This window comes from Sceloporus undulatus, chromosome 6 (assembly GCF_019175285.1).
Source record: "Sceloporus undulatus isolate JIND9_A2432 ecotype Alabama chromosome 6, SceUnd_v1.1, whole genome shotgun sequence".
In the NCBI taxonomy this organism is placed as follows: Eukaryota; Metazoa; Chordata; class Lepidosauria; order Squamata; family Phrynosomatidae; genus Sceloporus; species Sceloporus undulatus.
The window spans coordinates 148162919-148179016 of NC_056527.1; the positions used below are offsets into that span (position 1 = coordinate 148162919).

The 16098-nt window shown below is 43.2% G+C and overlaps 1 protein-coding gene across 2 annotated transcripts in view; it reads left to right on the top strand.

Moving 5' to 3' along the window:
* Nucleotides 1-16098, top strand: part of LOC121932589 (talin-2-like) — a 56869-nt gene that overhangs the window by 27894 nt on the left and 12877 nt on the right. For both annotated transcript variants that reach the window (XM_042471378.1, XM_042471377.1), the window contains exons 6-18: nt 1055-1197; nt 2143-2270; nt 5046-5109; nt 7554-7658; nt 8347-8502; nt 9133-9234; nt 11690-11766; nt 12408-12588; nt 13159-13272; nt 13496-13604; nt 14042-14250; nt 14622-14720; nt 15396-15563. In XM_042471378.1, coding sequence (XP_042327312.1) covers nt 1055-1197; nt 2143-2270; nt 5046-5109; nt 7554-7658; nt 8347-8502; nt 9133-9234; nt 11690-11766; nt 12408-12588; nt 13159-13272; nt 13496-13604; nt 14042-14250; nt 14622-14720; nt 15396-15563 — 1655 coding nt within the window. The remainder of the gene's footprint in view (nt 1-1054; nt 1198-2142; nt 2271-5045; nt 5110-7553; nt 7659-8346; nt 8503-9132; nt 9235-11689; nt 11767-12407; nt 12589-13158; nt 13273-13495; nt 13605-14041; nt 14251-14621; nt 14721-15395; nt 15564-16098) is intronic.

Consider the following 16098-nt stretch of genomic DNA (forward strand, 5'->3'; position numbering starts at 1 on the left):
GCTGGAGGGCAGGAGGAGGCCGGGTGCGCGCACTGGGCCGCGGGGCTCCCTACCCGCCTGAGGAATCTGGGTTTACCCGGTGTATAAGACAACCCCCAACTTTTGACAAGATTTAAAAGGGTTCAAAAGTCATCTTATATGTTGGAAAATACAATATTTTTGCACAAAGCTTTCTGTAGAGACTAATGCAGTTTTGTACGTCACACTCCCCCCCACACACACACAAACAAAGCCATGAAATGTAAAAAAAAATATCACATCTGGTACTTTATGGATGTAGTGCCTCGACGTGAAAGAAAGGTAAGGTGTCTCGACATTGCGACTAAATAATTGGTGGTTAGCCTTTACATCTTCATTGCATTCATGCAGCTGTTTCTGTTGCGTTTTGGAAAGCCCTCCAAGAGGAGATGAGTGCAACTTGACCCGGCGTCTCACACTCACATCCAGCTTGCAACATGCATTTAGTGGGTCCAGGTTTTTGAAGGGAAGCACGGTCTATTTTTGCCCAAAGGCAGATGTGGAATCCCGATGGTTGTGAAAACCAAAACCTGTAATTCAAATATTGTGAATATTCAGCATCAGATCTTGCAGAGAATAGTGTTAAGCACCACCTTGAGTCCCTATACTGGGAGAAAGGCGGGCTATAAGTAAGTTGTTGTTGTTGTTGGTGGTGGTGGTACTGTATTGTCATTCCCCTTTAGGGTGTCACTTGTGCAATCTGCACTCCCCTAGTAACACCTCTGTTTATAGGTGAGCCAATTTATCGCCATATTATGGAAACACCATTTGGATAGATTGTACTTTATAGCTGGCATTGGATTTGTTAATCCCAGCTAAAGCAGACCCATTGAGTCCATTGTTGAAGGATGTGTCCCCATACTGGTAAATCTCCTTGATCCAATGGGTCTGCTCCACCTGAGAGTAATAATACGATTCTGCCCGTTTTATCACAATTGCTGGCATGCATGATCCCTGGGTTTGTAGTGTCAGAGGGAGAGAAAAAGATAAAGCTGTCTTTTAGGGCACCTGACTTATGTCTTCTTTTTCCAAATAGTAAACTGGCTAGACCACAGTCGGACGTTTCGCGAGCAAGGAGTGGATGAGAACGAGACGCTGCTGCTAAGACGCAAGTTCTTCTATTCAGACCAGAATGTAGATTCAAGAGATCCAGTTCAGCTCAACCTCCTTTATGTTCAGGTACGCCAAACTCTGGAAGGGAGGAATCTCTCTATTCAAAGCAAATAATATTTTCCTACCAGCAACCTTGCCTTCTTTCGTAATATAAATGCCATAATTTAGAATTGGTTTTTTTTTTGGACTTCAGTTCCCAGAATGCATACCTCACCCAGCATGTGCAAAAGTGGCATTCCAGGGATGTATCCACACTCAGAAGTGAAGCAGTTTGATCCCACTTTAACTATCATGGCTCCATCCAATGGAATACTGGGATTTGTAGCCTAGTGGGGTATTCAGCCTGTTTTGTGAGAGAGCTCTAGTGCCTCACCAAACTATAGATCCTGGGATTCTGTAGGGTAGAGTCAAGGCAGTTAAAGTGGTGTTAAACTGCATTAATTCTGCAGTGTGGATGCAGCTTTGGCCAATTTTGCCATGTTTTGAGAAGCCTCTGGGCCATTTTAGAGATCCAAAATTCACTTCTGGTTAGGAAAAAAGCCTCTCCTGGGCTTAAAAACAACGGCGGGGGACGGAAACCTTGCGACAATGACCCACATCCCTAGAAGACATTTGGGAGTGAAACAATTTTTGGATTTTGAACTCCCACCCCAAAAATAATTTGGAAGTCCAGTGGGTGAAAATGTGGCCCTATGGGGCCACATGGACTGTAATTTCATAAACCAGCATGTTGTGCAGTGCTGAGCTAGAACCATGGCTCAGCCATGGAAACCCACTGAGTGCCCTTGGACAAGTCACACACTCTCAGCCTCAGAGAGAGTGAATAAGGGCAAACCTCCTCTGAACAAATCTTCCCAAGAAAAGCCCATGATAGGTTTGCCTCCAGCTCGCCATATGTCAGACTTGAAGGCACACAACAACGATAACAACAGCAACTGTACTTTCTCCACCAATGTGACGGCATCTTGGATGTAACATGGCATCTTTGGTAATTCTTTTTCTTCTCTACAGGCCCGGGATGACATTCTGAATGGTTCCCATCCTGTATCCTTTGAGAAGGCCTGTGAATTTGGAGGGTTCCAAGCCCAGATCCAGTTTGGACCTCATGTTGAGCACAAACACAAACCTGGATTTTTAGAGTAAGATCCCCCACCAACTCAAATTAAACTTTGGGTTTAATGTGAACCTAGGTGTGATGCCTGGGAAATGGTTCTTGTCCAGGGGTCTTCAGCATGGAATCATAATTCGAGTTTGGAGATTCCCGACTTAGCCATGGAAACCCACTGGATGACCATGGGCAAGTCACACTCTCTCAACCTCAGAGGACGGCAATGGGAAACTTCCTCTGAACTAATGTTGCCAGGAAAACCCCAGAATAAGTTCATCTTAAGGCTGCCATAAATTGGAGAGGACTTGAAGGCACACGGCAACAACGTACAACAAAAGTTTAAAAATTCATTTTCTGGCCTTAAAGTCCCACAGGAGGGAGCAAAGGCATGCCAGTAATGTTCCCAAGCACCCTAAAGCGAGTTTTGGTGGGATGCAGTGCGGGGGATCTGGCCCACCACGGTCTCGTAATGCATCCCCCTAAGTTTCCCACAGTTTGTTGCTGCTGTCGTGTGCCTTCAAGTAATTTCTGACTTATGGTGCTCCTAAGGCTACCCTATCCTGGGTTTTCCTTGGCAAGGTTTGTTCAGAGGAGGTTTGCCATTGCCTTCCTGTGAGGCTGTGAGAGTGTGACTTACCTATGGTCACAAAGTAGGTTTCATGGCTGAACTGACAAATCAAACCCTGGCCTCCAGTGTTATAGTCAAGCATCTAAGCCCTGAAGCCATGCTGGCTCTCATCCCACATTGACCACCCTCTAATGTATGCTGTCCAAATGCCGGACTCAAGACCTTGTCCAGAGAGTTTTGGCCAAAGGTGTCACATTCAGGGATTGTGGTCCTTTGGACAAAATCTAGACACTCACACAGTGAAACAATGGCAATAAAGCAGAGGAGGCATTCCCAATTCTGGTGAAAGGCACAAAGTGGGGAGAAGGTGCCTTTCGGATGCTGTCTTATGGACCAGACCAGCCTCAAGAAAAACAGGGTAGACCTGAATTTGTAATCTGTGCTAACGGTTCCTCTTGGTTTCCTTCTGGCGGCTGCTTTGCCCGTCACACTTTTGCAGCAATCCATAATTGCTGCAGGATGCCTTTTGCATTGTGTTCTCTTTGCCGTCCCCTCCCTTACTCCCAAATTGGTTGTGTAACAATTGCATAACTGTCATGATTTTCCTCCGAGGGTTGCGTAGCGTCTCCTATTATTTTCCCACCTGACATCCGGAGTTACTTCTTGTCACTGTTGCTTCTGGTTTAAGGCTGCATGACCTGATTTCCTCTGTCAAAATATTATCTTCTCCTTTGAGGAGAGAAGGAGGGAAAGGAGATTGATTTAATTTTTTAAAATGTCGATCTTTATTCCCCAGTAGTTTAAGTTCCAAGAATTCAATCAATGAATCAGCTCCCAAAGGTCTAGCAAAACTTGAAACAGTTTTGAAGAGTTTACATCTCCTATAATCACCCACACAGCATGACCTATGACTGTCCTAGCTGGGGATTCTGGGAGCTGTAGTCCAAGAAAGAAACTTTCCTAAGCTCTATTGTGGGTTAAGGAGCAGGTGTGTTGAAACATGGAGGACAGCCAGGCACAACCTTTGGATGAATTGGATTATTTATGGGTCTCCAAGAAGGATTCACCCAGCTTGGAAAAGGGGTCAGGAAAGTGGGGTTTTTGGAAATCCCCAAGTAGGCTCATAAAAGCATGCAGCACTGTGCAATTCCAAATTGGTGTGTCTTTTCTGTGTGAATATATTCCAAACTGTATTGGGTTGAATCCGTGGATGTAGACTCCATGGAAACAGGTGGCCAGTTATACAGCCACATTTATCATACAGCTATGGTTGTTTATTGAGAATATTCCCCAGTGAACTACCAAAAAATATATATGCATGAATATCTGTTTCGTTCCCTTGTGTCAGTTTTGTTGGAGTCATGAGACTGCTGACATCTATTTGCTGCAGCTAAATAAAACCACAGATTCTCCTTCTCCTTGTGCGGACATTGCCAATGGGGCAATGAACCCACATTTATATGGATATCAGCATTGTTGTGTAACTATTAAAGGGGTGATGTTGCCCGTTTCAAACCGTCAATGCCGAATTATCTCAAGAACTGCCTTTGTCTTTAGCAAATCTGGCTCAGACATTTGCCAGGGTGGCCCCTGTTCTCCATCTTGCATGAAGTCAGACAGGTGTAAGACACAGGACTTGCTGGTGGTTGCACCAAACTTTTGGAAACTCTCAATCCCATTTTCCTCATAGCATGGAAAGAATCAAAATCTCCAATATCTGGTGACATACAGCATGCGTTGCTCATCGTAGCCCAGGCTAAGTCCTTTGTTTGCAACCATTTTCTGCATCATTCAGTTAAAGAGGGAGGGCATGTATGAATGCTTAATAAATCAACTTAATTCTGGATTTTTATGGACTGCTGCTTTCAAAGCAATAGCAAAATGCAAACATGGAGTTGGATTTTCATTGTGCCAAGTGGAGCCAGATTTCTTGCATACCTGGGGATGCGTGAAGTTGAGATGCACAAAAATAGGTTCTGGCTGTGCATGATTCTAATTGGCGACTTCATTTTATGCCCCCACCAATAAAATTTTTAAAGTGGGCTGCCCTGATTGGTTGCCTCTGGAAGGGAGGGAGGCAGGTAGCCAATCAGGGACCAAGGAGATTGAAGAGTACTAGAAATCACATGAACAAAAGGGTTGAACCTCCCCATCTCTGGATTCTGATGCTTCCAAACGTGGAAAAGGCAAGTGCATCTCTGGTAAACGTGACTCTATTTGTTCATTTTGCTTTCCCAGCCTCAAAGAATTTCTTCCGAAAGAATACATCAAGCAAAGAGGGGCTGAGAAGAGGATCTTTCAGGTAATTAAGAGGTTGATTTCTTCTTCTTCTCCTTCTTTTTCCCCCTTCCAGCTTTATTATAGATATGTGATATTTTTGCCTTTCGCTTCAGTGGTAAACTAACACCAACTCAAGTGTAAAAGAAGCAGACGGTTTTATTGCCTCCTTCCAACCCCTTTGGCAAACTTGCACTCCTAATTCCCATTTTGTGTGTCACTGGAAAGCTCTTTCGTAATTTTTATTTTTGCATTTCAGTGCGTTTTCTTCAAGAAAATGAGCACATTTTTCACGCTTTACGCTCTACGATGTAGACGGCAAAAAGGAAGCATTTGCAAGGGAAGGGAGGGAAGTCGGTTATGTAAGGGCTATGTTTTTTGGTCTGTTTTGTTGACACAATGTGCTCAGTTTTCTTCTTGTCGGCGAAACCAGAATGCCTGGCGCTCCGTGTATTGTTGATTTCCATTGGCTATTAAACAAGGTCATAGGATAGAGCGATAAAAAGGTTTTCCAGATTTCTATGATAGCTTGACTGCTTGCTCTCCATGTCAGGGGGGCAGTGAATCCACTCCAGATTTTCTAAAAGGCTTTCCAAGCTTTTATAGTTTCAGCATCTTGGAGAAATCCATCGGAGCAAATTCTGGAATGGATTCACCAGCCAATGGATAGCAGCAGTTTGGGGGACTGTGGGTCAAGATTAGGACCTCATTGCATTGTGATAAAAATGTTCTACTCCAACATGGCAATCTCTAGATGGGCAAGACTATAGCTCTTATCATCCCAGAGAGCACAGACATGAGGATGATGGAAGATGCACAGCATAACATCTAGGGAGCATCAAGGCAGACCTAAAGGACGAGTAAGAATGGTGTGGCTCTCCTTATGCTTCTGGACTCAGTTCTTAGCATTCCTTACATTTGCTACGCTGACCAGGGCTGATGGGACTTACAGCCCAACAGCATCTGGAGAACTGTATGGGATCAGTGTATCCCTGATCTAACCCTTTGGTAGTTGGGGCTTTCAGATCAATTGTAGGATGGGTTGTACGCTAAGTACGAAAACTACATAAACATTTGGTGTTAAATTTAAAACAAGGATGGAGAATCCATGAAATTCTAGCTATTGATGGGCTGCAACTTTCAACATTCCTCTCCATTGACTGTGCTGGCTAGGGATGCTGGGAGTTGTAGTCCAATAACATCTGGACAGCTGTTCCGCTCTTCAGAATTATTAACCATATAGCACAGGACCTAAATGCCCTAAAGGTACAAGATTCCCATCTGATCTTCGAATCTAAGCAAGGTCAGTCCTGGCTAGTCCTTGAATGGGAGACCACCAACAAGTATCAGGGCTATATTTCAGAGGAAGGAACCTCTTCCTTGCCTAAGGAAAACCCTATGAAATTCATGGGGTTGCCATAAGTTGACTAGTAACGTCAAGACTCATGGACACACAAACACACACACATATGTCCTGCTTGTTTTATTTTGTTTTGTTGCCTGCTTCTCATAAATAGGCAAAACCAAACAAGTTCCTTACAGTTCAGGGCATTTTGCCTTGATTTGTAAGAAAAATGGGGAAAAAATTAAAAAGCAAATCCTGTTTGTATTTATCGCTAAATAAATTGAAGTTATAAAACGCCAAGCATGGTCATTTTATGCTTGAGCAAATTTGACACATTTTGCATTCCTAAAATACCAAAGTGGCTTCTGTCTATAAGGAGGTACTAATATATTTTTTTTCAATCTTTATGAAAATGTCTGGGGGGTTTCCTGCCCCAAATGGGGGGGAAAGCAGAGTTCTCTTCCTTTATCAGCACCACCATTTTCAGAATTCTCAGAATTTTCCATCTCTAATTGCACCAGATATATCCATTTTCTGATTCCAGCCCCCGTAGACTTTGGTCGCCTTGGTTTTGTTACAAGTCGGAAGATGCCCGGTGTCAGTTTAATTTGTCGGAGCCCTTTTTAGAAAGAGCTGTTGGCAAAAGACTACAGCGGTCCTGCTAGCACCAAGGAAATGTCATTGCACATGCTAATGCTCTGTCCCGGGAATATCACTGGACTCATAGGGATTAATGAAGGCTGACAAACACACACACAAAACAGACACACAGTTTTTCAGAGCGTTTGGACAGAGAAGAGCAATTCAGCAGGAGCTGTTATTTTGCTAACACACAGCAGAGCAAAAATAATTTGCTTTCCCAAAGGATGAGGACCAATGAATCTTCTTGGCTGGGTCTTTTTTTGGTGTCAAAAACGTAAGAAGAAAATGGTTTAAGGGGCAGGAATTAGCAGATAGAATTGGTCAGCTTTTGAATGGCATGAAACAAGAGCTCAAAGAGAGGAAAATGTTGCTGGATTGAGAATTGAACATTGTTCAGGTGAGGGTTAGATCCATCTGATCCTATCCACTTGGGTAGGTTTTCCCACCATAAGAAACTGATCAATTTGATGCTTAATTTGCAGGAACACAAAAACTGTGGTGAGATGACAGAAATAGAAGCCAAGGTGAAGTATGTGAAGCTGGCCCGGTCTCTGAGGACGTACGGCGTCTCCTTTTTCCTTGTTAAGGTAAGTGGTCTGGGGAGGGATTTTGGCTGGAACCGGGATGAGTGATTGCATTAATTGGATGAACAATTAAATTCTGTTGCTGACCCTTGCAAGGAAAGGCTTGGCCATGCAAGACGCTGCTGACCCTGGGTCATTTTTTTTCCAGGGCAGATGCCTTCAGCTTTCAGGGGAATGAGCTTTGATTTTTTTTTTCCAGCTCAGCTCTCATTTTACAAATAGCGAAACTGCATGTGCACAAAATGTGTGCATGACCACATGTGGACTTCCAATGCTAGGCTGAAGGAGATAAAAATCTGGATTTAACAACCCAAAGAGAGGGTAAAATATGTTCCTACACGAATCGTTAAATTGTGTTGCATGGAGGGAGACAATTCTGTTCAATCGCTTCTTGATGCATCAGTTTGTCCTCCCTCTGCCGGAAATGCGCAGCCATGCAAATCCATGCAAAATAGACAGACGATTGCATGTTTGGTAATGACTATCATTGCGGATACTCCGGTGCAAACTGCAGATCATTTTTCAGTGGAGTTTATGGAGTTGTTTGGGGAGAGGCTGCAAAAATCTGCTCCTTATCTAAACTCATAACCAGTTCTTGAAACAAGGTATGTGGGCATCTTCTTACAATCCCAAAGTTTTGCATCCTGAGTGGAAGTGAAACTTGGATAATGTCTGGTTTCTTCCCCCGCAGGAGAAGATGAAGGGGAAAAACAAACTGGTTCCGCGTTTGCTGGGGATCACCAAAGAGTCGGTGATGCGCGTGGATGAAAAGACCAAGGAGGTCTTGCAGGAGTGGCCACTGACTACTGTCAAGCGCTGGGCAGCTTCCCCCAAAAGTTTCACTCTGGTAATTCCTTGCTGGGGATGAAAGGGGGGAGCTATAAGAACTGGGGAGCATCCAGTGCAACCCGCAAGGAAAAAAGGGAGATGCATCTCCAAGCTCTCTTCCCACTTTAGGAAACTTTTTCTTACATGGTCAGTCCTTCAAGGCTTGCTCATGCCCCTTTTTTCGTCTGCATGCGTTTTTTAAAAATCACACAACTTGAGTCTAGTTCACTTATTTCATTTCTGTCCAGAGAATAAACCGAGATTCTCCACTCCAGAAATTTCAAAAGTTATATTTCCTATTAGTATGTATGGACTTTAAGCAGTGCACAGAGATTAGAATTGCATGAATTATGACGTATTCTGTATGGATTATTATACAATGGACCCTTCATATTGGCAGGCTAGCGACTGACATATTGCCACAACCTGTATTATTTAATGATGGCTATTAGGAGCAGTTAATTATTTTCTTCCCTTTTTTTTGGCCCCCTCAAAAAGGTCACTTCCCTGAGGGGCCCAGCATGCCGCCCCAGATCATACTTCACCCATTCCTGATGTAAACCTTTTCCTGCCTTCCTACTGGTCTTTAAAATGGTATGCATAGATATTAACTTAAAATAACCAAAGCACCGCCATCTTGTTTCTTTAGGATTTCGGCGAGTATCAAGAAAGTTACTACTCTGTACAAACTACTGAAGGCGAGCAGATCTCTCAACTAATTGCTGGTTACATCGATATCATCCTCAAAAAGGTACATCCCTGGCAATCCAGCTGGGAAACTAACAGGGTGTCGTGATGGTTGTTTCCAGACAGTGATGTTGAATGCGTGTTTTGGCTTGTGTGTTCTGGGTGAGCAGTTGAGGCTGTGGTGTTTGGAAGAGTTCAACTACAAGGGTAGCTTTTAAATTTGGACTGAGACCTGTAATGGATTCACCGGTCGACCAACATGGGAGCCGTTCCTATTGCCACATATCAGTGAAAACCACAATTCCCTGGATTGGGAGATACAGCAGACTGTAGTGCCCATCAGCCTCATGGTTGTGCTGGTTGAAAATGGTGGGAGTTGTGTCCCAGCACATCTGAGGTAGATTGACAAAGTATTTGGCCAAGTGGGAGAGATGTTCACAGCCATTAGCTCAAACTGGAAAGTTTAGGCACAATTCGGCTGAGCCTCAGAAATGGAGAATGCAAAGTTGGAAGCCTCGTTCTCTTATTGGAGGAACTGGAGGAGTGGTTCCCAAACTGTGGTCCTTCAGATGTTTTTGATTTTGGCTTCCAGAACTCCTGAGTGTTGGCCAAACTGGCTGGGACTTTTGGGAGATCAAGTCCAAAACACCTGGAGAACCAAAGTTTGGGAATAGCTGAACTAGAGGATATCTCCAAAACTGATGAGGAAAGAGTTGCAAGGCACAAAGTATATGTTAAGGAATTCGCACCTTTTCAGATTCATTTTAGTATTAAGGTGCGTGAATTACAATCCATGTCCTCAGATGCATTGATGGTGTACCATAGTGTATCTAAGGAACTGAGTTATACAGATCAAGTCTTCCTTATCCAAAATGCTTGGGACCAGTGGTCTTTTGGATTTTAGATTTTTTTAGATTTTGGAATACTCGAATTTGCATATCTGTACATAATGTGATATTTTGGAGATGGGGCCCAGTCTAAGCACAAAATTATGTTTCATGTGCCCCTTTTGCACATAGCTTGAATGTAATTTTATACACAATATTTCTAATAATTCTGTGCATGGAACTAAGTTTGTGTACACTGGGCCATCAAAATGCAAAGTTGTCCCTTTCTCATTCATCCATGGAAGATGCTTTGGATTTTTGGAATATTTCAGAATTCCGGATAAGGGAAAAACTCAATAACTCTGTAATTCATAAAAGCTCATTATTTGTTGTTTTGTACCTTCAAGTCAGTTCTGACCCCCTCCTAGAGTTTTCTTACCAATATTTCTAAGGTTGGCCATTGCTTTCCTCTGAGGTTGAGAGATCACCTGAGCAGCAGGATTTGAACCCTGGGATTGAGGTCCAGTGCTCAAATCACTACGCCATGCTAGCTCTGCCATGGAAGCATATGCCAAAATAAATGAGTTAAAGGTACCCCAAGACTTTTCCCTCCCTCCATTCCTCCTCTTTAAACCGAAACAGACTCTTGAATGTTAGGCGGCTGCAATCCAAAGAATTGGAGAACTTGTCTGAGCATTCCCAAGGGGACTTGTGTTTCTCCAACAGCCACTCTCTCCTGTCTCATCACGCTTCCCTGTGCCTTGTTGAAAAACACTTTGGAAACAAGGAGCAGCTCCGCTATAAAGACTACAAAAGCCAAAGTCTCTGGGTGCGACTAAAGTAGCTCTTTGGATCGTGTCCAAAACAGCTTGAATGCCAAAACCCCAGGGAAAGGCAATCAGTGCTATTGTGGTCCAGGAAGGAGAAATTTTCTCTACTGGAGAACAATGGCCTGATGCGCCATGCGTGGCGACTCTCTGCAATTAGCTGCAAAGCAGTTGGAGGAAGAGGGCAATGGTTACTAGCAAAGAAATGCTCCCTTGTTCTTGCTCTGCATTTCTCTGTGTAAATTCTGAATATTGAAGGGGGGAGAAAGGAGAATTGGGAGGGAAGAATTGGCACCCCCTTTAAACCCTACTTTAAATTTCCTACTTTAAATCAGTGGTGCACTGAGTGGCATCTATGTCTCGGACCAACGAATCCATTATGGGATTGATTGACTGATTGATTGATTGGATTTATGTCTTGCCTTTTCCCAAAAATGGGGTTCAAGGCAACTTTTAATGTGAACTTTTCAAGGGCTGTGTCATGTTGTGAACTTTGGTAAATGAAATTATTTATGCTTATTACGAGGAATGAAAATGTAAGCATGATTATAGTATGCAGTGTTTCCTGTTATTATGTGCCCTCAACTTATGGCAAACCTATCATAGGGTTTTCTTGGCAAGCTTTGTTAAGAGGGAGGTTTGCCATTGCCTTCCCTTGAGGCTGAGAGAGTGTGACTTGGCCAAGGTCACTGTAATTTTGTGAGAAAAGCAAAATTAGGAGCTGTTTGGAGGCTACGGTCAGTTGATTTAAGGGTGGAGGATTCCCTTGTGTTATGAGAAGTGACTCTTAGTTTGCAGAAGGGGATGGATGGCTAAGAAGAGGAAAGTGCTGGAGCTGACCTCTGTGTTCTCTCCTCTTCCACAGAAGCAAAGCAAAGACCGATTTGGATTAGAAGGGGATGAAGAGTCAACCATGTTGGAAGAATCCGTATCACCTAAAAAGTATGTTTGCACATCTGTCCAGCTTAGGTTTGGACTAGTCAAAGGATGGTATAATTTCCCTTATAAGCCTATTTGGGCTTGGAGGTCCACAAGTGAGGAGGCCCTTCTCTCAGACCACCACCATTGCAAGCAGGTCCATTGAGGACATGAGAGGGAAGAAAGACCTTCTCAGTGGCTACTCTTTGGCCTCCCTCTCCATTAAAATGCAAAACCCAAAGGCAGGGAGAGTAATAATAATAATAATAATGGTGATGAAGAGAAGGAGGAGTAAACTCAGCCCTTGATTCGGTCCCAGCACCCACACCGCCTTGTCTGGTAGAGACAGGAAGGTAAGAGGTCTTCAGTGGCAGCTTTTTACCTTGATTTAAAGTTGTAAATCTTAGGATATCAAGCTACTCCAGAATTGCTGTTGTGTATCTTCACATCGTCTCTGACTTATGGTGGCCCTAAGGCAACACTTCTTGGCAAGATTTGTTCAGAGGAGGCATGCTTTTGCCTTCCTTGGAGGCTGATAGAGTGTGCCTTACCCCTCTCTAGAATAGGTCAATACTATTTTCAAGGTAAAGAATAGTGATGGTGATGGTAACAGTGAAAGACAAGATGCCAGCATTCATGAGCCAATCCTGTGCTTTGCTTTGTAGGTCAACTATCTTGCAACAACAATTCAACCGAACAGGGAAGGTAGAACATGGCTCCGTTGCATTGCCAGCTGTCATGCGTTCGGGCTCCACTGGTCCAGAGACCTTCAATGTTGGCAGTATGCCTTCGCCCCAACAGCAGGTCACAGTGGGCCAAATGCACCGGGGCCACATGCCCCCATTGGTAAGCATCTCCTTCCTTGGCCTTCCAATTCTGTTAGCCTTTGAGTGCCCAACAGGTACTTACAAGTATAGATGCAGGATTTCTTTCTTCTACTGCCAAAGTCTTCTTGACATATCCCAAAAAGCTTTCCCAAATACTTGGTCATACTTTCCAGCCTAGTTCAAGGTGGTGGGTTTGTCTTCTAAAAGCAGAGTCCCAAGCAACCAGGAGTTCTCCTGGATACCTTGGGAGACCTTTCCAGCTACTCCACCATCTCCAGAGTTAGGGAAAGTTGCAGCTCATGCAATCGTCCAGCCAGTGTAGAATTCAGGGCATTGTAATCTTGGAAGTACATTTTCCAAGTAACATGTGGGAGACTGTGAAACCAAGATAATAAAAAATTGCTGTTGCTTTACAAAGGCAGATATTATATTCATCTATATATCTATCTGATTTAAGATGATGATTTTCATTATTATCTCTCTCTGCAAATGGCGGAGATGGGAAGCCTTTGCTTTGAAAATCTGCTCACTCTGTCCAGCTGTGTGCACACTGGTTGTCAAGTCTTTTCCCCTTCCTTTCTCTTCTCAGACATCTGCCCAGCAAGCCTTGATGGGGACCATCAACACCAGTATGCATGCTGTCCAGCAGGCCCAAGCTGACCTCACCGAAGTTGACAACCTTCCACCTTTAGGGAATGACATGGTATGTTCAGCTGAGTTTCCAGGCATGCATTGGGGAGATCTCCAATGATTTGCTCCTTTTTTATTTGATCCAACAAACTCCTTCTACTTGGGAATGCCTTTCTCGGTGGCTACTATTCCAGTTGCCTAGTGGCACGGCCACTTGCTTCTCCATTCTGCATTGCATAGATATTCCCATACAGATGGATGCTTACCTTGGATCTGATCTTCCCTCATCCTTCCAGGCTTCCAGAGTTTGGGTTCAGAACAAAGTGGATGAATCAAAGCACGAAATACACTCTCAAGTGGACGCCATTACTGCGGGGACAGCATCAGTCGTCAACCTTACAGCAGGTAAAACCAACAAGCCTTCCTGATTTGGATGAGGATGCTCTTAGCTGCCAAGTCCTTTGAGTAACTTTATGCCAGTGAATATTTGTAGAGTGACCGCAAATATTCCAAAGTCCAACAAATTCCAAAATTCAAAATGCTTTGCTCACAAGAATTTTGGATGATGGAGACTTAATCTATACTATTTTACTACTTAAACTAAATTCAGTCCTTTTGTTAAATTTTCTACTTTTACTGAATTTTTTACCCAAAATGCATTCCACTTTCCCTAGGGAGTAAAGTAGAGTAATGATCCTATGTCTTTCCCACTCACAACATGCACAAAATCTATCTGAGGTCTTTTCTAAAACCAGGAATTCAACCAGGACTTAGGAGATATTTTTTAGAGTTTAAACAATTCTAAAAACGTTGCTTCCCTTCCCATTTTCTTTGTTTGGCAGGTGACCCAGTTGATACCGACTACACGGCTGTGGGTTGCGCCATCACCACCATCTCCTCCAACCTCACGGAGATGTCCAAAGGGGTCAAGCTGCTGGCTGCTCTCATGGACGATGAGGTGGGAAGTGGGGAGGACCTCCTAAAAGCCGCCCGGACCTTGGCGGGGGCCGTTTCGGATCTTCTGAAAGCCGTGGAGCCAACGTCAGGAGAGGTGAGCTCTACGAACCAGTTTTCAACCAGACAACAGAAATGCAATGTGAGCTCTGACATGAAATAAGCTGAAATCTACAAAATATTGTAGAACTTCTTGCAAAGTGCAACTGGTATTTGTAGGACAATTCTAGGCTAGATCCACTTTGTGCTCCAATTGTGGGAGGAAAGTGACATATGAATAAACATTCTAATAATAATAATACATGATCACCAACTCTTGTTGAGAGAAGAGGCTTGCTTTGTCCTTACTTCAGTACCATGATTTGTGAAAGTTGTTGGGAAGAGAACATAAAGTGAACTGAGAATTTCACTTCCTTTGATTGGCTTAATAACCTAACCTAATTTCCTGTTGATCTTGTGTCCTCCTAGCCTCGCCAGACAGTCTTGACAGCCGCTGGGAGCATTGGCCAAGCTAGCGGGGAGCTTCTCCGGCAAATCGGAGAGAACGAAACGGACGAACGGTTCCAGGTAACAGCAACATCCAGGCTGGTCCTTGTATATACAGGGGGTGCAATTTGTCTACAATAATGCCCTTGTTATGTCCAAACTATGCTGAATTTGAGTTGAGTATAAAGTCAGTTCTATTGAGTATATATCAGAGATTGGGAAAGTGTCTTTTTAAGACTCCAGCTCCCCAAAATTCTCACCCAAATTCTGAAAACTGGGCCTTAAAAATGAAACTTCTCATATTCACATGGTGTCTTTTCACTTACTTTGGAAAAATTTATCACATTTTCTTGTGTTGTATTGTATTGCCCTTGGTATCTGCTGGGGTTTGCTTCTAGAACCTCCTTTGGATACCAAAATATATTGATTTTCAAGTTTTATTAGATACAATAGATAATAAAATGGCATCTTTTATATAAAATGACAAATCAAGGTTTTATTTGTGTATTTTGTACCTATGCATTTTAATATTTTCAAGCCATGGATGCTTGAATCCGCAGATAAAGAATCTGTGGATACAGACAGCCAATTGTATTTTGTTCTTTGCTATGGCTTTGTGCTTAAAGCAATAAAATTGAATTGAATATTTGATATTTTTTTAAAGGAACAGAAATGCATCTCTTCAGCAGATAATTGAAAACAAGCATGAAAGCGCTCTTAGTTTCTCCTCTGTTTTCATTCTTCCCTCTTGCCTAGGATGTCTTGATGAGTTTGGCCAAAGCTGTGGCCAACGCAGCTGCCATGTTGGTCCTGAAGGCCAAGAATGTGGCGCAGGTGGCCGAAGACGCAGTTCTGCAAAACCGAGTCATTGCTGCAGCAACCCAGTGTGCCTTGTCCACCTCCCAGCTTGTGGCCTGCGCAAAGGTATACTTTGGCTCAGCTTGTCAGTTTTTCAAATATGTATATCTATTGTTTTTGTTATTTGCCATGAAACTGATTTCGATTTATAGAAATCCTATGGATGAGGAACCTCCAAGAGATCCTGTTCCCAAGAGCCCTGCTCAGGTCTTGCAAACTCAGAACAGCTGTGACTTCCTTTATAAAATTAGACCTGTTGTTGTTGTGTGCCAATTGACTTGAATGACACACAATGGCACATAATGGTCTGTTCGAGCTGAACTTATGATAACCCTTGGAATGAGAGACTCCCAAGGTCCCCTGTCATCAACCATGGTGCTAAACTAAACAAGCATTAAATTAAATTTGAGCTTAATTTACTATAACCCTTGGAATTAGAGACCTCCAAGGTCCCCCATCATCAGCTTTGATATTAAACTAAACTTGCATTTAGTTTAATTTGAGCTTAATTTATGACAACCCTTGGAATGAGAGAACTCCAAGATCCCCCATCATCAACCATGGTGCTCAGCTAAACTAGTGTTTTATTTTAATTTGACTC